At 38.8% G+C, this 24,236-nt stretch overlaps 1 protein-coding gene across 11 annotated transcripts in view; it reads left to right on the top strand.

The window, feature by feature from the left end:
- TNS3 (tensin 3) overlaps positions 1-24,236 on the top strand; it is a 206,917-nt gene that overhangs the window by 52,234 nt on the left and 130,447 nt on the right. For 8 of the 11 annotated variants that reach the window (XM_027662849.1, XM_027662851.1, XM_027662852.1 and 5 more), the window contains 2 exons: positions 7,660-7,771; positions 21,511-21,548. In XM_027662849.1, coding sequence (XP_027518650.1) covers positions 7,660-7,771; positions 21,511-21,548 — 150 coding nt within the window. Of the gene's footprint in view, positions 1-7,659; positions 7,772-15,643; positions 15,686-21,510; positions 21,549-24,236 lie in introns of those variants that run through there. The other 3 variants (XM_027662848.1, XM_027662855.1, XM_027662854.1) reach the window with 1 other exon arrangement.

Consider the following 24,236-nt stretch of genomic DNA (forward strand, 5'->3'; position numbering starts at 1 on the left):
TGATTTGAAGCCAGAGTAGACCAGTTAGGTTGATCAATATGGCCGACGCTGAGATGTTGTTTCAGGGAGTCCTTGTATCTTTTCTTCGGGGCTCCTCTCTTGCAGCAGCCAGTGGCAAGTTCACCATAAAGCAAGATTTTAGGGAGGCGCTGGTCCTTCAACCTTGAGACGTGCGTGTCCTGCCCAACGCAGCTGCGTTCTCAGCAACATGGCCTCAATACTTGTGACTGCTACTCGTTCTAGAAGAGATGTATTGGTCACATAACCTGACCAGTGGATGTTAAGGATAGTACAGAGGCAGTGTTGATGGAAGCGTTCTAGGAGACGCAGGTGGTGGCAGTAGATGACCCATGATTCGGAACCATACAAAAGAATAGACAGCACAATGGCTTTGTAAACATTGATCTTTGTACTTTTCTTCAAGTGTTTATTACACCATACTCCTTTATGGATGTGCTGGTTTAAAGGTAAACTTGCAGGGGAAAATGAACTCAACCCAAAAGAGAGATTATAAATCAGAATAACAATTTAATAAAATAATACAATAAATACAATTATACAAACAATTGGTTTTAACCCACAAAACCCAAATGTATAACCCAGCACCCTGGGGCATGAAGAGAATGGTGTTCGTTGGGCCTCCTGAGTCCAAAGTAAAGGGAGAGGGGGAAAACCTGTTGGTGAGAGTGCTGGTGCAGTCTGGTCAAAAGTGGTGATTGCAGTCCGGTCGAGAGTGGTGGTCTGCAGTCCGGTCGAGAGTGGTGGTCTGCAGTCCGGTCGAGAGTGGTGGTCTGCAGTCCGGTCGAGAGTGGTGGTCTGCAGTCCAGTCGAGAGTGGTGGTCTGCAGTCCGGTCGAGAGCGGTGGTCTGCAGTCTTCCTCTGGATCCCATGAGTGGTTAAAAAAGTCCCAAGACTCCAAGATTATATATCCTCCAGTTCAGGCAGGAATGCGCAGTACCTCCCTCAGGGCAGGGGGTTCCTCAAGGGGTGTGAGGACAAAAACACCCTCCTATCTCGCAGGCCTCTTAACACCTAGTTTATAGCCTGAGGAGTCAAGCAGTGGTGCAAATAGTCTACTGACAACAGTTTCTGGGAAATGGCATGGAAGGCTATAGAATACACAGTTTTGGGTTGCACCCATCCAGTGATGAACTGATCCCAGCTGTTGTAACTAGGACAATGGAGTTTTCTGAAAGCACTATATGCCTTTGCTAGCCTGTTGTCTGTCTCTCTGTCAATCTTACTGTCCGAGGAGATGAGGCTACCTAGGTAATTAAACTGCTGGACTGATTTGAGCTCTGATTTGCCAATATGGGGATGAAGGAAGACTTCCTGAGGTACAGCTTGATGGAGGAGTTCTGTCTTCTTTAAGCTGACTTCCAGCCCAGAGAGCTCAGCAGCCTCTGCAAAGCAGGATGTTAAGTGCTGCAGAGCTGCTTCTGTGTGGGCCACAAGGGCAGTGTCATCAGCATAAAGCAGCTCCTGGACAAGATGATTTAAGGTCTTATTGTGGACCTTCAGTCGCCTTAGGTTGAAAAGGCTTCCATCAGTACGGTATCGAATGTAGATACCATCCTGATCATCGAGGTCTGCCATGGCCCTTTGGAGCATCATGCTGAAAAAGATTGTGAATCGAGTTGGTGCAAGAACACAGCCTTGTTTCACATCATTGGTAATTAGAAAGGGCTCAGAAAGTGCATCACCCTGACTTGGCCGCGCTGATCCTCATGGAATGAGATGATCATTTTGAGGAACTTGGGGGGACAACCTAAACGTTCCAAAATCTGCCATAGACCTTTTCTGCTCACAGTATCGAAAGCCTTGGTGAGATCAACAAAGGTTACGTAGAGACCTTTGTTCTGTTCCCTACACTTCTCTTGCAGTTGTCTGAGAACAAATACCATGTCTGTGGTGCTCCTGTTGGCTCTGAAACCGCACTGGCTTTCAGGTAGAATTCCTTCTGCTATAGTGGGTATTAATCTGTTCAAAAGTATTCTTACCAGGATTTTACCAGCAGTGGAGAGCAGAGTAATTCCACGGTAATTTGAACAGTCTGATTTATCTCCTTTCTTCTTACACAAAGTGATGATGACTGCATCACGAAGGTCGGATGGTAGTTTGCCTAGTTCCCAACAGCGCACCACAAACTCGTGAAATTTGGTGTGGAGTGCAAGGCCCCCATGTTTCCAGACTTCAGGTGGAATTCCATCAACCCCAGCTGCCTTTCCAATTTTCACCTGCTGTATGGCCTTAAGGGTTTCTCCCAAAGTGGGGACAATATCCAAATCATTCTTCACTGGTTGTTGTGGAATGGACTGAATTATTGAGTCTTGAAATACAGGCTAGTACTGAAAAGAGTCTGAAAGTGTTCAGACCATTGATTCAGAATGGAGGTTTTATCTGTCAGAAGCATTTGACCATCTGCACTGAGTGGGGGGCTTTGGACCTGGTATGTAGGCCCATATGCTATTTTCAAGGCCTCATAGAATCCTCTCTGATCACCTGTATCTGCGCATAATTGAGTTTTCTCAGCTAGATCGATCCACCACTTGTTCTGGATGTCACAGAGTTTCTGTTGGAGCTTGCTGCATGCAAGACAAAAGGCTGTTTTTCTTATGTGACAGGAAGGCTGAGCAAGGTGTGCTTGGTGAGCAGTTCTCTTCTTCCTCAACAAATCCTGGATCTCTTGATTGTTTTCCTCAAACCAGTCCTTGTTCTTCTTGAAGGAGAACCCTAAGGTTTCTTCAGAGGACTGCTGGATGCTGTTTTTAATATGGTGCCAAATTGTTTTAGGAGAGGAATCTGTAGAATGTATGGAATGGTTTTTGAGCCTAGTTTGAAGGTTTACCTGGAATCTGTCTCTCACTGTGGCTGATTGGAGATTGTTAACTTGCAGTCTCCTCCTTGGGATACTGCCCCTTTTTGGTCTGAACTTAAGATTGAAGTTAAGTTTGCAGTGCACAAGCCAATGGTCTGTTTGACATTCTGCACTGGGCATCACGTGGATGTGATGGACATCACAGACATCTCTCCGTCGCACCGAGACATAATCAATGAGATGCCAGTGCTTAGATCTAGGATGCATCCAGGTTGTCTTCAGACTATTTTTCTGCTGAAAGATAGTATTAGTGATGGTGAGCTGTTGCTCTGCACAGAATTCTAGCAGAAGTCGACCATTATCGTTGCAGTTTCCAACACTAATGCTTGCCTAATATTCCTTTCCAGGCTTCAAAGTTCTTACCTACTCTGGCGTTGAAATCACCAAGGATAATGATCTTATCACCTGCAGGAACCTTTTGGGTAAGGCAGCGCAGGTCAGCGTAAAATTTATCTTTTTTGGCAGGGTCAGCTTGGAGAGTTGGGGCACATATACTCAAGAGGACAACGTGTTGCTTGTTGTGTAGTTGAAGGCGTAGGGAGATAATGCGGTCAGAGTGACCTGTTGGCAGATTTTCGAGTTTAGGAACAATGGAGTTTTTGATCATGAAGCTTACTCCTGAGAGATGCCTTTCGGTTCTAGGTTTACCTGACCAAAAGAGTGTGTAACCGGCACCATGTTCTCTGAGGCTGCCTTCCTCGTGAAAGCGAACTTCACTGAGAGCAGCTATGTCGATGTTGAGACGAGCCAGTTCATGGGCAATTAGGGCAGAACGCCGCTCAGGATGTCCGCTATCCGCAGAATCGAGCATGGTTCTGATATTCCAACATGCTAGAGTTAATTTAGGTACACCTTTGGAGGCAGATGTATGCCTTTGTCTTGATCTTTGTGTGACCCCATTGGAAGAAGATGCCTGTTGGTCTGCAGTTAACCAACTGGGTGAAGGTGGAGATGAGCTTTGTTTAGGCCACCTTTTCTAGGCCTCTCTCCAAGTGGAGCAAGCAGTGCTGTCCTTGGAAAGGCTGCTTGGTTGTTCAGGGTGCTGCCCCAAGAGACCTGTCATCTCCGGTCCGTCTCAAATGACCAATATCCTGAACCACTTGCATACAGGGTTGGGGCTGCGGCTTCCAATGTACCTTTCACCTGCTATTTTGACCCTCGCCTGTTGCTACAGGACTTTGTGAATGTGTAAAGCCTTCAAGCCTGCGCAGTGGATTTTTTAGGTGAGATGCAGTATGCGTGGAACTGAACCCACCCTTTAATCCTGAGGTTCATCTGCCAGGGCCAAGCGAGCTTGGACGGTGGCAGTGAGGTCCTCAGGATGTACGTTTAATTAGAGTGACTTTCTCTTAGATGGATGGCCTTACAGGGCTAAGCAAGCACCATCTGCCTGGGTTTGGGAATTAGAGTTGTCCTTCTCCTAGGATGGTTGCCAGAGGGCTAGTGAGCCCATCCTGCCCATGTGCATATTTTATATGTGACCCTTTGGTTTTGACCTGTCTGGCATGGGAGACCCTGCTTATGGCATGTATCGTCACCAGCATAGCTCGCAACCTCATAGGGATACAGAGGCTTCCTCCCCACTGAGACCCTACGGCCGTCAGACCCCCTCCCCACCCCCAAATTGGACTGGCAAACCTCTGTGCCCTCCGAAGATCCTCCTCTCTTCTCCCCTCATCCGGGGCAGCCTGTTTGCCTGTTGCTACCTAATGAAAATGCTCAATGATAAGTAGTATTTGAAATTCATCATACCCAGGGATGCCCATTTAAGTCTTCAGGCAGTCTGCAGTGTTATATTGATGCAAGTCTGGGAGAAACTTCAGCTTCATTAGATTTCTGTGTACCACAGAGAGCATAGTATAGCAAAATATTTCCAGTGTAATTTTCATAACACTATCAGTTGAGACCAGAAATAATTATAGCCTTTTTCTTGGGCAAAAACTGAGTCTGTAGCCTGTGATTCTGCACTGTTTTCTTCCAGTTTTTTCTCCCAGCAGTTATATGCACTTTAGATTCCAGTCTTAAGCCTCATGAAAGTAGCATTGCTTGCTGCCTGCTGTGGTTGCTTTTATTTTCTCCCCCTGTCCCCATACGTTCCACATAGTGCAATGTACCTAAAATGAACAAAAGTGAACAAAAAATGCATGTATTTTAATGCAGATGCAGAGGCTCAATTGCAGAATATCTCCTAAATGCCATGAAGGAAAATTACATTTGATGTTTACATTACAAATTAAATGGACAGATTGACGAGTTGATCAACTGATATTAAGACCTACTTACACAAAACTCCAGTATTCTAAACAGTGAGTTCTCATGACAGTTGTCTTTCTTTGGAACAGTTTAAGCATCAGAGTTCACAAAGAAGTGTTTGAGAGGTAGGAAATAAGGAGAAGCAGGCCTAACTACAGAATAAACGTTTAGTGAAGTTTATCTATTAATTTCTTCAAAAGTGCAAGCTCTGCAAAACTCATTTTCAAGGGGTTGCAGACATGTCCAAGAAGTTAGACTCTGTAGGGAAGAAGAGAGGATAAAATAAAATGAGATTTCTGGTTTTTGTAAATCTACAAAGCATAGAAACTGCAGCAACTAGTGGAAATGATGGCATTGCTGATTTTTTTTTTTTTTTTACATAGAAGAGGCTGTGGACATGAGGGACTCTCAGCTCTTTGGGCACAATGCCTGAACCATGTATGGCACAGAACCTCCTTGTGTTGGATTAGTGAAGTTACCTGGATGTAATGGTACTTTTCCTTCCTTCCTAGACCTCTGTCTCTTCAAAAACTTCTCCTGTATTTTCAAAGGCAAAACCCTCAATCATGGCAGAGATTTTTCAAAACTAATAAAGTTGATCTGTTTGCCATCAAGTATGTTCATATGTAATTCTGGAGTTCGGCTGTTCTTTTTTTTTAAATATAAATCATATGTCTTACAACATCTTTCAGTTTAATCTGAAGTAACATATTGCAAATGCCAGCAGTTGGAGATACAGGGAAATTTGTGGTTTTGATTTCTACAGTGAGTGATTGAAGTGTCTAATGAAGCACTGTAATTACAATTCAGTTTTATTTCTCAAGTGTTTTATCCCCTGCTTGAGCCTTTCAAGGATGTGGACTATTAAATTATTTCTCTTACTAATTTCTGCTGATTAATGCACTTCACTAGTGGAAAGATCCTGAGAGTCCAGACTAAGGCTTATTCCTTCAGACCCTGTAATTTCTACCATATTGTTTATGGAAGTATGTGAATTATCTTGGTTTTACACTGCGGGTAAAACCAGTGATACTTCCTGAAGCTATTCTTAAGATCAGGCTGACTGTGCATCCCCACTGGGGATGGCCTCTGAGCCGCTAGCCTGCTCAATGTGGTCAATTACTGCCATTTGTGTTCCTCAGGGCTTCTTTGGCGTTTTGGGTAGGCCCATGTGGAGGTAGTACTTAGAAGGTGACATTCATTTTTATGGCTGTTCTTGTGCCTATTGTGGCACTGTGTTGTAGTTATGTTTGGAGACAGTAAACATTTTGCCTAGAGCTGCATGTTGAGTTGCTTAAAGCCACAAAGAAATCCCATGATACCTCATTGCCACGTTACCTTGTGTGTTGCCCACACACTGGGAAACTTTCTCATCAGACATATGGATGGAAGTTGGGTGCTGTGGTGGTCTGGCTTGGCTGTGGAGGGACAGCTTTCTGCTTCTAGACACTTGCGCTGCTAAAGCTCAGCACAGGTATTAGTGTTGAATGCAGGCCTGTTTGCAGTACTGACGGTAAAAAACGTAAGGTGCAAATGTGAAATGAAAATGAAGAATATGAAGAGACATTTGGAGATTTTCATGGTCTGGTGAAATGTATTTTTGTTTTTGAATAGGTTACTGATATTTTCAAAAAATCTGTCAGTGAAAATGAATGTTGTTACATGCCTTCCAGAGGAGATAATGGCTGTCATAGGCTTTTCGTAGACTCCTCTGTTTTGTTATCTAAATGTTACCTAAATGTTTCCAGAGTTATAGAAGCCATTGCATATATGATACTGACTTTTTGAGTTCTGTCCCCAGTTAGAAATTTCTTTATTGCATTATATTTTAACATGATATTTCAGCTGCTGTGACACTGTGGAAATAACGTTACTTTAAGCTAGTGTATATTTCTTATGCAGGAAAGAAGGGATTTTAAAATTAGTGATCTGTGCCAAAGTCAGCTTACATGGATGCTTTCCATTTATTGACCAAGATATTATTAAGACATCCCAACCTACCTTCTGTACCAGATGAGTTAAATTTGCTACTGTGATAGAGCATTGCTTAGGATATTTGTAACTAGTTTTACCTGAACCAGTGCTAGTTTTTATGTAGATAAGACCTTAGGTTGGAAGACTGTTGGGTCATATCGTAGACTGTATTCCATATTTAAAAGGTAAGTCATAAAGTGAGTTCTGAAATGACAATAAAAATGAATTGAGATGTCTGTGTCCTGATATGCAAGAGGTTCCTAACATTCTGTTGTTTCCTACTCTTGAAAGTAAAAAGCTCATGTTGTTGAACAAGAGCAAGGATGAGCGATAGAGTGCAAGCACTAAATATACTACTAAATATAATATGACATTATATTAGATGTACTACTAAATATTACTACTGCTATATTTATATATGTATTATATATGTATATTTGTATATATACTATATATGTACTACTGTTATATTTATTTTAGAATTATTTATATTTCACTTAAAAGTATAACTCAAAAGCTGAGTGATGGTCTGATGTTATTCTTCTTGCTTCCAGCCTCAGGAAACAGCTTCAAGGTCTCATACCTTCAAAAACAAGTCTTTTAAAAAATCCAGAATCTGTGGAATCTGTAAACAAGTAATTGACAGCCAAGGAATTTCTTGCAGAGGTGAGTAATGTGTGATGTGGTGTTTACTTTCTTGCTGTGTAAAGGAAATTAGTTCTATATTGATGTTAAAATTTCTAGGAATCCATGTTTCTGGAATTCCCCCTGGACTAAGCATGTATTACCTTGGTTTATTTCCTTCCTTTTGTATGATAATGTTCCCTGCTTTTGTCAGGCAATAGGTTGCTGTAGTAGGTAATTAGGCTTGTATAATCACGTGCTTTTAGTACTGTGCTATTCAGACAGGTTCCAGAATAAGGCAGTGCCTGTGGAGGCTCTGTGAGGAGCATGTGAGTGATGTGTACACGGTGGGTGACAGATGCCTCTGGAATTCAGTCTCCAAATGAGGAAGTGTGTGACCCTCTTTCCCTGAGGCATGTTTTATCTACATTAATTTGCAAAAAATCACAAGAGCAGCTGTGTATTTATTTAATTTTTCCAGTTGTATTATGCTCTGTCTAATCCTTAGTCCTTCAGTCTGATCACTCGCAAAAATAATAAAGATCTGGATATACAGACTAGAGACTTTCTGCCCCTAGCATTGCTTCCTGCTCCTTACTACTGTTTTCCCTCCATCTTCTCCCTTGCTGTGTAGAATTGAGCCTACTTCTCCATGAGATACCTGTGATGAAATTAAATGTTGGGAAAGCTTAACAGGTACTTTCTGCAAGTTGTTCAGGGATAGGGCTTTTGATCCCCTGTGCTTGTTCTGCCTGGTTAATATGCAACTCCAGTTATTCCATGTTAATGAAACAGTTTCTTTACTTGCTGTATATATGGTTTACTTCCTAGAATGCGAATTCTATTGTCTCTTCGTGTAAAATGTAGTGGATATTTCACTGAGAGATGTTCGCACCAGCTTCCAGTTCTGGTTGGATCTCATTCTCCCACCTTTTCCCAACCATATTCTTCAGACACCTTAGGGATCCTCTGAGGGTTTGAGAGGGAGGTGAAAGATTTGGATGTGGAAGGAATGCGGCCATTACCTGAGCTGTGGTGCAGACTTTACAGATGAACAGCTATGTATTCAGCATTATAGTTATCATCATAGGAGTGGTAGTTATGAATGCATTTCTTTAACATATTTCTTCTGTCTGTCCTGAAGGTTGGTTCTTAGGATTTACTTGTTTTCAATTTAGCAGAAATAGTATTTATGGAAGGAAGCCTGCTTAGTGAAGGAACTGCCTAAAGAACTTCTTGATCCGGTTCAGTGTAAAAAGCACTGTACCAGAAGAGAATCAGTGCTTTGAATCATGGAATCATTTAGGGTGGAGAAGACTTTAAGATCATTGAGTCCAACCACTAACCCATCACTTCCAAGTACACCACTAAACCATGTCCCTAACTCCACATCTACTTAAATGCCTCGGGGAATGGTCTCTCAACCACTTTCCTCCAACCCTGGTCTTCCACACACACTCCCCATTCAAATACATTCATGTCTTTGGTAAGTCTGTGTCTGTATCTAAGTCAGTCCGGGATAATTTTCTCTAGGTTTCTGGATGCAATTTTCAGAAGGAGCCCCTTGATACTATCACATAGCCCCTTTTGTTGATGTAAGCACCAGGCAGACCCGCTGTTCTTTGCTGTTGTTTCATTTTGGTTGTTGATTGATTGATACTTATCTGTGGGATGGGAGCAAACAGGAGTTGCACAGTGAAGTGATGATTCCAAGTAGTTTCAATTTAATAAGAACCCATTTGTATTTTAACTTACAACATGGACTTCATAAAGAAGAGTTCTGGAAAAGCTGGAACTGGAAGTTGCCTCTTTCTTTGCCAGCACTGCAGTACTTGAAATATACGCTAGTACCGTGAAACTCTGTTAATATGAAGAAAAATAAACTAGCTGTTTTGGAGTCAAATACTGGTGCTTTTGGTAAATTTCCCCTGATGTTGCTGAATGAAAGTGTGTAAATTGGCATTGCAGGAAAGGGGGGCAGGGAGGGGAGAAAAAAAGCCTTTAATTAAGAAGAAATAAAGTTTGTCTATTAGTGAGAAAAATCTTGCTTTTTAACAGTTTTTTTCTCAGAAAATAACAGCTCTTTGTACAGGCTGCAGTTTCCTTTCAGTCTGTGTCTTATCAGTTAAAGGAAATTTACATGTGAGAGAATTGAGGGAGGGGAGAACTCCAGATTGGTCAGTATGTAGTATTTGCTGTTTATCTAGCAATGAATCATTGACTTGTAAGGAAAAAAAAAAGCTATAACTAGGTGTTGTGTTGGTTAGATAAGCTTTCATTAGTATGTGGCAGACATTTTTGGGATGTGTTTTTTAGCCCTGTCTTGCAAAATGTGTCCTTTTCTTGTAGCAAGGTCTAAATGCGGTTTCTGAAAGCTTACTGTGAACAATGAACGACTGAATGAAGGGTACCCTTGAATGATGATGTCTCTTTGTCCTTGTGTACTTCAGTCCACCTCAGTAAAGCGTACTCAGTTACAGTTTTTCAGCAAAAACAGTGGCATAAAGGAAAGACAGATTTGAAGAAGGGGAAGCTCATGGCTGTTTCTGTGCCTGGTAAGCGTGTTTGTCGCTGGACAATGTCTTTGATGCAGATTCTCATTATGAAGTAAGGACAAACAGCTGTTGATTGATTTCTACCATACCTGCACATTTTGCAGTAAACCGTGGACCACATGACTCCCCATATCTCTTCAGCACTACTCAAACTTGAATGGATTTGAACTCTGGTTTGATCTTCCCTGAAGTACAGTTCAGTTTAATTCAGGGCCAAGCAGATAATACATACTAATGGCGCATATTTACATAGTTAGTGAAAGACCTGCAATGTTACAGAAGTATTTTGATTTTATTTTTTATTTATTTTATATTTTATATATGTAAAATAGATGTTCAAAATTTTCTATTTTACTTTATTTTCCCTTGCTTTTTTTCGTGGTTGTGTTGTGATCAAATGATTGTTAGTGTAGAACAGAGATCTTCTTAGGTTTTTTGAATCTCTGGAAACTACTTTTCTGGCAATTAAAAAAACTGGAGACCAGATCTGGGAAATTTGAGTAGTTTTAAATAATATAGTATTATTTCGTAGCTCTTAGAGCATTGATGTGATGAGTGAAATAAGTATGAAAACTTGAAGCACTGTACAGATGTCTTTTGATGAAATTCTTCTCACCTCCAATTGACGATTAAGTGACCTAGTTTAGGTGCTGCTAATGAGGGTTTACATGCAATACAAAGTATTCCATAAACTAAATTTTGAACTTAAAGCAATTAATGATTCTTTGAATGAACTGAGTATCTTTTTGTTAATCTAACTCGTCTATGAATGTCTTGACTGTGGAAATATATGTTGGAATGATCCCAGTAAGAGTTCTTATAGAATATTAGTTTCTAATTTTTTTTGTGTTTTCCTGAAAACCTTTTTTCCTTGATGGTTTGACTACATAAGAGCTTTGCTTTCTTCCTTTGAAATCATGTATATGTATGTATATATATGAAACTTTCATACTTTGAACCACGTATAAATGTTATCCCAAGAGGTGTTAAATTATGTTGGCATGTGCTGTTAACTATATTGTTAGCAGAGAAATGCTTACCATGCTATTATGGGCAAGCTGAGTGTAACAAAGAATACAATTCACCTTCTTTACTATGATAAGTTATTATACATCTGTATAATAACTTCTGGGTTGTAAGTTGTGTTAACATACGATTTCATGCAATTGTTAATTGGCTTACAGTAAATAAGTCCTTAACTGTTTCATTGAGCATGAAGTGCTAGTAGAAACTATATTTTCTCATCAAATTACAATATCTGTGTATAATCAAGACCTTCCAGATGCTTAAAGATCATAGGTCAGGATTTGAAGAAACAATTGGAGCTGTTTTTCTCTAAGAGGTTTGGTATTTTCCTCTGAAATTCACCTACTCATTTGTGACTGTGCTTGTGGTTGGGTAGTGATCCACTTAAAGTCTCATTTTGGGTTAGCTGGAAGTTACCCAATACAAAGAGACCTCTGTATTTAATCAAATATTTGTTGCTTCTGGCAAGTCAAAATACATTTTTACATTAAGATTCACTTGGAGCCGACAAATTGTTTGGGCATACCATGTGTGTAAATATATGCATATTTAATCTTATATAATTATATTGCAGGTGGTTTTATATACTCTGTTTTTCAATAAGTGCCAAGTTCAGTAATAACATATGAGCATCTTAATAATGTGCAAAGCATGTCTCTTTTTACAGGCAGACAAATTAGAAAGCTAGAAATGCCAAAGGAATTTGTATCATGCTTGGGCCAGTGGTGTTACACTTGGCTCTAAATGACAAAGCATGTAGTGAGGAAGAGGTGTTTGTGTTACTCTAGTTTCCATGGCATGATCCTTATGAAATAAGATCCTGTACTACTAGGCACTTACATGGGTGTATTATGAAATCTATCAATCTATTGATTTTATAATACATATTATACATATGAACCCCCTGTTAATTCAACAGAATGAAACCATCTTATAGTTAATTATGACAATAGACATTGGTTAATTAACCATAAGATCATTAATGATGGCCATAGGCATACCCATCTAATCATGTTAATCTTAGTGTGGGACATCTTTGAGAGGATGAAAAGATTGTCATCAAATTAAAAGGGGTTTTCATCATATCACTCTTCTCTTTCTGCATGGTGTTTGTATGTACGATTACATGTTTTTTTTGAGCAATGATCCAGCAAATCATATTGCCTTCTGTGGGACTGTTTTAAGACAGCTTTAAAATAATTGCTTCAGTAGTTTAAAGATTTACAATGATGAATCTCTTGTATGTGTGGTTCAGACTTGTCAAGGAACAGCAGAATACAAATCAGAAAACCATACTATTTTTCTAACTGCTGATTACTTCCAAGTTTAAATCAGGACATGCAGGCTATAGGACCAAAGAGCATGGTTTGTTTTGTCCCTAGAGCAGATTAATAGCTCACAGCTGGAGTGAACTCCAAGGAAGAGAGATTACGAGTTGGTCAAGCAAGGCTGAGTTAGGTAGGGACCCATGCTCTTGCTATAAAATTTCAGTTGACTGTCACCTTGTTTGTGAAAGTCATCTGGGAGGATATCCAAGGGAGACTGCATGAATTGTTGTAGTTACAGTAGAGAAGTCTTTTTAGTACCCCTTCAGAAATGGGTGGATGTTGACCTGGACATGAGTGGTGCAGAGTGTCCTGTTCTGGGAAGGAGGAGACTGAAAAAAGAAATGTGGGCTGTAGCCCATCTGTGGCTTGGGAGGTCAGCTCCTCTTCTCTAGACAAAAGGTGCGCACAGTAAATAGCAAGTTCCACTAGATTAGTAAAAGGTACTCTAATTAACAGAGCTGTACAAGGTATGCATTCATATTTCAGTGCTGAGCTTAGATAGTGAAAGATGGAAGCTATGTGCATTATGGAAATTATGTGCATAACAGCAGCAAAGACATGAAAGGGAAGGATGAATAAAGACTTACTGGAGCATAAGAGATACAAAAGAAGCCACTGTAATTAGTAAGGAGTACACAAGTGGTACATAAGCATCCTGGCTGAACACAGCTCTCTCTGGAGCTAAGAGAGGTAGTAAAATTGACAACCTCAGTGGGAACTGGGGGAGGGGGGAGGAGTTTTGACAGAAATCTCTAAGGTAAGTTTCTACTAATTTAAAAATAAAAAATACACAAGGCAAAGATCTCTAGTGGAATGTTTAATGTTCACATCTGGTAGATGATGTTTCAGAAAACTGTCTGTACTGAAAACACGAGTTCCCTATTTGTTTACCTCAGAAGGACCAACTTAATCATGCCAGAATTTGATCTATGGTTATAAAATTTATTTTAAAGTTAAGGTTTAAATCTCAGAGTTCTCTAAAAAGCTGCAGCTTCTGTTCATTACAGCTAATAAATTAAAAAAAAAGTAAATGTGATCCTGTGTGCTTTCCACCTCGCAATTTTTGACAGGAAAGCCAGGGACTGCTGTTTGATCTGGTACTCCTGCAATTTTGTAAGCTTAGACCACTTAAAGAGAACCTAAAATTTCTAAGGGTAAATTAAAGTTAGAATTACCTGCTCTAACATGAAAATTTGAAATGAAATGCTACCATCATTAGAGTGTACAATTTGAATGTGATGAACTTGATATGCCATGGGGTGAGAGTAATCTCAGTGTAAATCTTGATGCATTTGGCTTAAAGTTCATCCTTCTAACTGGCTTCAAAACAAGGGGTGGGGCTGGAGGAACAACTACTATGGGAGACAGGAGTAATGTATAGGAAGATAAAGTTTAAATAAAGAAAAGATGAGTGAAAAGAACTGTTGTAACACTGGAGAATTTGCTCCAGTACATGAAGAAAGCTACAAACATAACTCAGTTTAGGCACATTCTGGATCTGAACCCTGTAAATAGGTAAGAGTTGTTAACTGTTAAGTAGTTGTTAACTGATTTTGAACAGCATTCCCATCTGTTGTCATTGATGAGATTTAAAAAATACCCTTAGAAAACGTGCCTACAACTGTGTAAGTACTTAAGGATCATACTGATGATCTCCTTTGCATAGCCTATATTATTTTTTCTTCTGGTAATGGTCTTTGTCACTTATATTTTCCATAGGAGCTTAAGAACATCTGCGAATCAGAACTTCAGGCCCACTAGGTCTTATCCACAAAATAAGTTTCCTAGCAATATCAGATTTCTTACTTATTTTGGAGATCGCCCATTTTAAGCTGATATCCTATTTTTCTTTGATCCTTGCTCTGAGCATGATTTATACAGGTTGTTTTCAATATCCATCACAGATGTGCAAGCTCTTGACATCTTACAGTTCTTGCACTGTCTGCAGCTGAAGATGAGAAAAACCTGGAGACAGTCTAGCCATTTTTTTGTTTTCATATGGGTTGCTGGCATGTAAGCTGTAGTCTAGTTGAAATAGTTTTGTGGATGAAATGTTGCAACATGGGGTTATCTGTTTAGCTGGAGGGAGGAGGTAAAAAAATAACCTTTGGTTCTAAACTGGTTTAAGGTTTAATAACTTCCTACCTAACTGGTAGGTGTAGCTTAAATAGATGGGAGAAATTTGCTGTATGAGTACTTTATTTTTAAAATTGTGAAAACATTTTCATTGTTGGTAATATTCTGCCTTTGTAACAGCATCTGTAAGAAATTCAAAACCAAACACCACACACAAACAAAACAAACAAAAAAAGGCCCCCAACCAAGGACTTTTCAGGATGAAGTTTAAATGATAAAGTTTGACTATACATTCCATGATGGGGGGGCAGGGAAGAAAAAAACCCAAACAGAAAAAACACCCCAAACCCTACCCTTTGATGGTCAAGATTTTTCTACAAGACAAGAAGAAAGTGGGAGTAAAGAAAGAGATGTGCAATTGCAGCACTAGTGCCAAAATATTTTTCTCTTAATAAAGATTTTCCACTGCTGTTGTCAGTAACAAGTAGACTATTTTTTCTGTGGGAAAGCTCATTCAAAACACTCTTTACTGTATAGCCACTCCAAGTAAAAAAATGCTGAAGCTTTGCACAAATTTCCCATAACTGTCTGTTAGCCTTCATCTTCAAAAACTATATTTGCACTCACTGTCATGAAGTACTGGGAGCAATAGTCAGATGAAGAGACAATGGTTGGCTGAATCTAAAAAAAGAACAAAAGAAAATCTAGAAAAATGTTTGAGGCATAGGAAGTGCACCAGCAGATGTTGCTGGAGTGTGTCTGTTAGACTTGTGAAATCCTTGGCATGTAACTCTGATAACTCCTTAAAAATAGAAGTGTTTACTTTTGCATCTAAAGCCCAGTATTTCCAGCTAGGGTACTCTTCCCTCATCCCCTGCAGAAAGGGGTGGGGTAAGAGTCACACAAAACTGCTTCACATAAAATTGCATGACAATTTATATTTAATGCTGCAAATAATTTCCATCTGTCTGGTTTTCATATTGCTTTCCTTTTGACCTTTTTCTTAAGTCAAATTGTTGCAAAGCTGGTAGGAACAGGCCAGCAGGAAAGTGTGTGTTGATGCAAGTTTATTTCTAACAATCTGATCACAATATTATTAAACACTCGTTGAAATAAAAATAGCCGGCAAGCTGCATTGCAACATTTCATCCACAAAACCATTTCAACCAGACTACGGTAGTTGTGGCAGTAAATCTGCAGTATATGAGAAACTGTGGTTTAAACATGCTTCAAAATGGCTTTTTGTAGTCTCTTTGCTGGCTCCTGCTTTCTTTTTCCCAAGACCCCCCACGGTAGTGTTCCTGAGAAGATATCCTGAGGTCTTCCCATTGGACTCTTTTAACCCCTTCCTATTGGTTGTTAACCCCTTCCTGCGATTGGGTGTTCCTGTAAACCCCTTGGGACTTGTAATTGGTTACTCTTTGAATCCTCCTAACCCTATAAATGTAACCCCCCCAACAATAAACTCTCTCTTGCCTCCTCTCCACGCCCGGTGTGCCACGTGGTTGGGGGAGGGGAGAGGTAGCCAGCAGCCATTTAAGAGATTTTGGTCATATGTGGCTTTCTGTACCAAGCTCTGCCTGGAGACCCTGTTGTGGTGGCCTTACTATGCATTTTCAGAAACCAAATTAAGATGTTTTAACAAAAAAACCCCCATCTTTTCTTCAGAGCCAATGGCAGACCTGATATTTTGTGCAAAACATTTCCTGCAGGCCTGAGATATTGCTCAGTAGTGGTAGCACTAGCCTACGTACTAAAATTGCTAGGCTTTACCACTACTGCGATGGTCTGATACCTATCTTACCTGGTATTAAGAGAGAAGACTGGAACTGGGAGCTATAAAAACTAAGTCTTAATTACACAAGTCTTTTTATATGCTTGGTTTAGGTTACATTTTGTTGTGGATCTTCAAGGACTCTTCTATTTCTGTCAAAAAATAGGTGTAATAGCATCTATCTGTTTCGGGAAGCTGCATTGGAGGTGCTGAGGGAAAGAAAGCATCTTTTAAACATCTAAGCCTGTGACTCGGTATCCCAACTTGTTTTGTCACCAGGAAGTTAAAAATTAATATCGAGGCCTGTAGAGTCTATGCTTTCGGGGCAAGTGATTTTTCTTAGAGATTAGAAAGGTATTAAACTGGGTTACATCTCTTAGATTCTCTATTTGTATGCAAGTTTCTGCCCCAAGAGGATTCCTGAATTAGCTTGTTTCTACCCTTGTTGTACATAGTTGTTTAAAAAGAAACACAGAAAAACCCACTATGGAGAATCACTCGATAACAGCTGTGGTTAAGTGCAAGGTTGTCCTTATAAACTAGCCATGTTTTAATACTCACTGCATGTGCAGTGTGACAGAATGTTTGTATGGAATATATGAAATATATTGCCATACCATATGACCATTAAATGCTAAAATCTGTCAAGGTGCATAGCCTTTACCACACAGAGCAAAAGTTAAACTCTTTGTCCTGTTAAATCATAAATCATGCTGTGGTTAGTGAAGTAGTTTCTTACTTTACAAATACATTGCTATGGGTTTTCAAAGAGCATCTTACATGCAAGAGTGTAAAAAACAGAACTTTGATTTCACAAAAATTTTGGAACTTAAGTCTGAAAACAACGACTCACCATGCTTGTCCTTCTCTCTTTAACCTGGCAGCAATATTGGTGACTTACAGGAGTGTACTGGTTTAAAGGTAAACTGACAGGGGAAATGAATCCAACTCAAAAGAGAGATTATTAATCAGAATAACAATTTAATAAAAATAATACAATAAATACAATTATACAGACAAACAATTGGTTTTAACCCACCAAACCCAAATGTATAACCCAGTACCCTGGGGCATGAACAGAGTGGTGTTTGTTGGGCCCCGAGTCCAAAGGAGAGGGGAAAACCTGTTGGTGAGAGTGCTGGTGCAGTCTGGTTGAGAGTGGTGGTTGCAGTCTGGTTGAAAGTGGTGGTCACAGTCCTTCTGTGGATCCCACTAGTGGTACAGAAGTCCCAAGATCCCCAAGATTATATATCCTCAGGAATGCCCAGTACCTCCCTCAGGGCAGTGAGTTCCACAATGGGTGTGAGGACAGGAGCATCCTCCTATCTCACAGGCCTCTTAACACCCAGCTTATAGCTTGAGGGGTCAGGCGTGCTCTGGGCAGATGGTGTAAATGGTCTGTTGATAACAGTTTCTGGGAAATGGCATGGAAGGCTATAGAATACACAGTTTTGGGTTACACCCATACAGTGATGAACTGGTCCCAGCTGTTCTAACTAGGACAAGGAGTTAACACATCTTCATTTTGATGCAAAGAAATATGTTTTTTTTTTTTTTTTTTTTTTTTTTTCCCCCCCCCCCCCCTTTCTCCTCCTTTTAAGAAAATGGATTCTTGGATCTATTGTTTAGGAGCTGTTTTGAAGTATAGTAAATTGACTAAGTATGGCTTGGTCTCCCTTTTATTACCAGCCAGCTTGGGACAGTTGTTCTTGGAACTGGTGCCAAAATCCTTGAACACAAATTTGGAAAGTATGGTATTTGCAAGAGCTGATGTGTGGGATGCAGAAATTCAGCTGTTCAGCTGAAGAACTGAAGTAGCCTTGTAGAGTGTGACATTGATTAAATCCTCTGGACTGTTTTGGGCACATTTTAGAATTTGAATACACTTAGGCTACAGTCCTGAGGAGAGCTGAGTGCTAGTTCACTTGTGAGCTTTACCTTAAGAATGCCAGCTTTCAGTAGAAGATGCTTGTTGAGATCTTTTAAATGTAAGTTGTATGTATTTTCCTTAGCATACTAACAGCAAATCAGTTGTTCAGTTATTCATATGCTTTTGCATTGCATGTTTGTTGCACTGAAAAGGCATGTGTTGCACAATTGTGATATAATACTGTTTTTTTGGCCTTAGAAATTTTCTGAAAGTGCATCTCTAATATTTAAGGCTTTTCATAAAGAAAAAAGCTGGCATATTGAACCATGATTCAGTCTCTCTGACAATCTGGTAGTGATTGAAATAGTTTATCTCTTTGCAAGTACTGTAAATGCCTGGGCTGAGATAAAACCAGCATTGGACTGAAGTGTTGCAATCATCCAGGTAAAACAGTTCTGCGATGTAGTAGAATTCATCGTAGCTTTAGCACAATGAATTCTAAATAATGAAATATCAAGCAAATTGATTTCTCTCTGTGGATAACTGTTGAATTTGCTAGTGTTGCTGAAGGGATCTCTCACTGTTCTTGATGGTAGCAGCTATAGCTGAGAAACCCATATGAATTGAATTGTAAAAGGATGTGCCTGGAAAGGCAACAGTGCTTCTCTCCAATACTCATCTATACTCAGATACTGGACTGCTGCAGCCTTGCCCTTATTCCATTCACTCTTTCTTAGTGTGCCCATATGCTTCCTCATACTCAATTCATATTATTTTCTTAATATCTCCTTCCCTTTCAAATGCTTCGAATACTTCTCCCTCCCTCCTCCGCCCTGTGATCTCCTTTTGGAGTGCTTATTTCCATCCAGTTTTATTATAATCAGCTTTATTAGATATTGAAGAAGAAAAGATAATGACTTAATCTAATCCATACAAGTGCTGGATTTAGATATGAATAGGATGTTTCTGTATGCTGAGGAGGAGTAAAGCAGTCTTTGTGAATGAATCAGATCTCTATGCTCAGAACGTAATAGATTTGAACACCTGAAAAAAAGTACGCTGTTTGTTTCAGTCAGAGAGCTTTGCCTGATGTTATTTGACTGATTACCTCTTGAGGCTTAAGTCTTTGCTTTGTTTGAATCTCATAAATATAGCAATATAGTTTTGTTTGTGTTTTTCCTTTAATTATGTATGGAGTTCGTATGATCTGTTTCTGTGTTGCTTATGAGTTTGAATGAGGTGCTTCTTCAAGGCTGAATCTTGACGTTGCTATCCAGGCTAAGCTCACATCTGACTTGAGTGATTTCTTTCCAAAAAAGAGAGTAAGTACTGTTGTGTTTCACAAGAGCAGAAAACACTGACTTTACTTGTTACATGGAAGCTGAAAAAACTCAGTGCTTGCATTTACTGTTATTGACGTCTTTAATAGAGATTTTGTGTTTTGTTGGTGACATTTGTGATTTGGTTTTGCATGAAGCAGTACCAATATCATGGAAGTTTGTCATGGAATGAAATCTATTTTTTGTATTTCATCTCACCCCCCAGAAGTCTAGGTTTAAGCATCAGTAAAGAACATGAAAACCTTGCCTGTAATATTAGGGTTTTCTTACAGATTTACTGTTTTATTCTTTGGTTTTTTTGTGAGTGTTTGTCTCAAAGTAGCTTATAGAATAAACATATAACATGCATATTTTTAGAACATATTAGCCTTTTGCAAAGTTAAAGCTAATCATGCTGATTTAAAATATGGATTCTACTAGACAGTTTTGGTATGTCAAATCACTTAATGAATTTAGTTATTTATTCTGTATGTCACACAAGAAAATTAAGCTTTTTATTATGGATTAAAAGCTGTCTTCCATTTGCTTTAAGGTGATAGCATTTGTAAGTGGTGTGTGGCTATAGATCATTATCAGTGCTAATAGTTAGAGTAGTGTATTTGCATCAAAGCTAATAAATTTTTAGAATAAAGACAACTTATCCTGTGAAGCACTCTGAACAAAGAACTCGTTCCTAACTTGTACATGGGGAAAATAAGTGAACATAGCATGTACAAAACTGAATAGAAGATGGGTCAGTAATCCTTACTTTTTTTTGCCCTGAGAAGTGACTGCAGCATAAGGGTTTTTCATTCAGCAGTTAATGCACTTGAATCTGAAATGAGTTTTTGCTGACCTCACACCTTGATAGTTGTATCTTTCCTGTTGGGTCAGGCTGTATATCTTCCTCTTGGTAGAAAACATCAAGAAACAAGCATGACTTTCAGCTTCAGTGGTCTATGGTTAGGCTGCAGTTAATTTTCCAGTTAAACCTCTGTGGTATTCTGTAGCTTACTGATCTTGGAGACTGAATAAGTAAATTTTTCCTGAATTTAAAATTTAGTAAGTTTAGCTCATGGTAACCCAAAGGGTAGACATTGCATGGAAATAAAGGAAATTTCAGAGTAAAGAAGGAAGTGCGTATAAATGGAAAACCAGTTAAAACCAGGCTGTGTCAGATTCTAGCTATTGTGCTGCTGCATCATAGTTACATTGCTGCTCATCTGGCTGCTTTTTAAGTTAAGTGCTGTTTTCTGAATCTGAACTTGCTGGTACAATTAATCCTTGCCTGCTCTTACAGGAATTTAAAAAACCTCAAGTGCTTATGTCTTGGAAATAATGTTTGCAACACTGTATAACCTGAATATCACATTATGAAATTATACTCTGGCCAGTCATAGTTGCCTGTGAGTTGAAGTCAACCTGTTTTTCTTAGGTCTCTGGAGCTGCTGATATGACTAAGATTCACAGGTTACTCTGGGAACAATTTCATCTTACTGTTGGTGTTATTTAAGTGGTAACACTTCCAGCACATGTGAAGCTGTAAAAGTAAGTGTCAAGACAATCAGCTCATGACGTTTAACCAGACATATGTTATCACAAGCCGATAGAATGCACAAATCTGATAATGCTGCTGTAGTTTAACTAATCTTTCAGGAATGGGTGAAAACTAAATGAATTTCTATTTTTAGTTTAGTTTTGTTTTGAAGTATGTAAATACTTTTATATATACAGATTTGAGTTTGGCCTGATCTCTTGAAGCTGATTTAAAGAAAGGAGAGAAGACAATCCACATACTCTTTTACTCATATATTCTGTTTACTTTTGTTTTAGTTTGCAAATATGCCTGCCACAGGAAATGTGAAGAAAAGGTAAGTGTACTTACTGGCCTCCCTTTCTGCTGTTGATCCCACATATTCACAGTTGAGACTACAAAATCTGTATCAACTAATAAAGAATAAGATGATTATTAAATCAGATGCCTATCTGGGATATTGTTCTTACCATTAATAAAAAAAAGGTCCCTATGTAGTCAAAATATTTGCACCAGTGGTTGAATTTCTCATTCTCCCACAGGAGGATGTGTTTTCAGTTGAAAACAGCAAGTTAAGTGGGTGAAATACAAATCACACAGTTCTGCCAGAAAATAAAAAACAAATATTTGAGTGAATAAGGTGTATATAGGTATCCATGCACACCTATATATTTTTACAGTACCCCTCTAGGTGTTTCAGAGTGTGTGTATATACACACATATATGTAGATATTAAAATTTGTACAGCAACAGAGATTTAAAGGCAAACTTTTGGCATTGGGATATAAAAAGGACATTATTACTTTTCATTAATTGATGTAGATTCCCCTCAGTTCAGTTTCATTACTGGATTTTTATTACTTTTAAAAATCTTCAAGTTCCTTTTACACAAGTTGAAATCAGTATTTCCATGGTCTCAGGTGACTTAGAGTTTCCCCTTGCTAGATTTGTGTAAATCAGAGGCATTTACAGAGTGTTGCAGTCTAAATCTAGGAGTCTTGGAGGGCTTTATTGTACTGGAAGCACTTTAATGAGATAATATTCCCTTCTTTTAACTTAAATGTTTGATTAGTACTTGCTATCTGTAAAGACAGCGTTTGTTATAGTTAGAGAGCACTGAGCTTCTGGACACTACAGATCTAGTCCTATTACCTGTGTTGTTGACTTGATGTTTGGTCTTATGCAAGGATTTGTTTTGTTCAGTGCTTCCAAGAAATATAACTAAATTCAAGAGAAGATCTCTACTTGTGAAGGACTTAGAGATTTTTTCAGGCCGTTTGGGGAAACTCTAGTAAACACAAGTTTCATTTGGCCGAGCATCTCTCATTTTGAGTAAAAATGGCACATGTGCATTTGAAAATCACTGTGTTATGTGGTATACTGAGTAAATGCAGAATTCTGGTTTTTTTAATGAAATAAGATGATAAAATACAGTGGTAATTAAATTTGCAAGTAAGGTATTACCTTTTAAAGAGTTTTATCACCTATTTACATTCGATAATGATTTGTAATAATGCTATTAGAAATGGTGGTCCAGAAGTAGAAGCAAAACAGTTTAGTAGAAAGAAGTATTTTTTTGTTAGACCAGATGATGTAATTGATCCCTCTTTGCACAGTAGCTTTAGTTCTCCAAAGAGCACTTGCAGTATGGAATTCACTGGTTCCGTGACAAAGAATCTAGTTTGTTGATAACATTGGTAACTTGTAGATTTGCTTGGGTAGGGGCTACACGGAACTAGAGTTTCCTGAAATGATGATACTTAAACTATGCTAGAGACTGTTGTAATTCTTTAAACTTGTTTTGGAGACAAATAATTTCGTATGTGTAACATATGTTAAAAACAGAAAACTGTCTTTCAGCTAGTATTTATGCTCTCAGGATGTTGAGTGTTGAAAAGACTTAATATACAGAGTGCCAATACTATATAATAGCCTAGCTATCATCAAGATACTGGCATGCTTTATAATTTTTGAATAATTGAAATGAAGCATACTTCATTTAGCATGTACAAAGCATGTATTGCAGAATATAAAAAAACAAATTCTGGAAACAAAACCGAATTTAATAATCAGATATTTCTTACAAGAGGCTTATTTTCTGATTTTTCAGAGAAGTAGTAAGGCAACAAGTAGCTTAAATTCAGAATCTTTGTATGAGTCTTCTCTGCCTACTTGTATAAGGCTCATGACTTCGGCACTCATCAGTGTGATGTACACTGGTAGTGCTGAGCTAGGACAGCCCTGTCGCTCTAGCCTCAGAAACTGCATCAGCTGCATGTTGATGTAAAAGAGAACCTAAAAATGCTGCCCTGCTTCAACAGTGCCAGGGTGTTATTAAGTTGCTGAACCATAGTGATACCTCTTCTGATCACGGGAAGTTCTCATAAACTTGTCATTGACCTTGCATAGATTAAGCTGTTGTAATGTGTTTGGTTTTGCAGCAGGCTTATTTAGAACTAAAGCCAACTTTTCAAATTTTATACCAACATATAATACTGTCTCCATTTACTTTTAAAAATATTTTGTGCTTTACTCATCTGTACTACTTTTAAGTGATGGGTGCAGAAAACCACTCTAGAGGAAAATAGTTTCTATTCCCATATGTATTATATTTTAGAATGCTCTCTAAAAGGCAGTGTTTTTTATTTCACTCTGAAAAACATCATAAGAATGAATTCTGAAAAAATTTTTTTTTGTTGTATGAAACCTGGTTCATTTTTTTGACTGTCCTGTATGGCCTCAGTCTTTACATGTTTAATCTAGAAATGTTTCTGTATTGTTCAGATGTATGTACCTAGTTAGTGTTCCCTGACATTTCTGAAGCTGCAATATGTCTAATGCCCCAGGGCTTTACTCTGCATTTTTTTTTCTGGGAACTTGAGTCCTTTCTGTTTTGTAGCTTATTCTTGGGACACATCTCTCTGCTTATGATAGGAATGTATGATCTGTAGGAATATTTAGTTGTCCCACCACAAGGCTTTCACTTAGCTCTCTGTCTTGGGATGCCATTTTTTTTCCTATCTTT

The sequence above is a fragment of the Corapipo altera genome, unplaced genomic scaffold (assembly GCF_003945725.1).
Source record: "Corapipo altera isolate COAL_440 unplaced genomic scaffold, ASM394572v1 359, whole genome shotgun sequence".
NCBI classification, from domain to species: Eukaryota; Metazoa; Chordata; class Aves; order Passeriformes; family Pipridae; genus Corapipo; species Corapipo altera.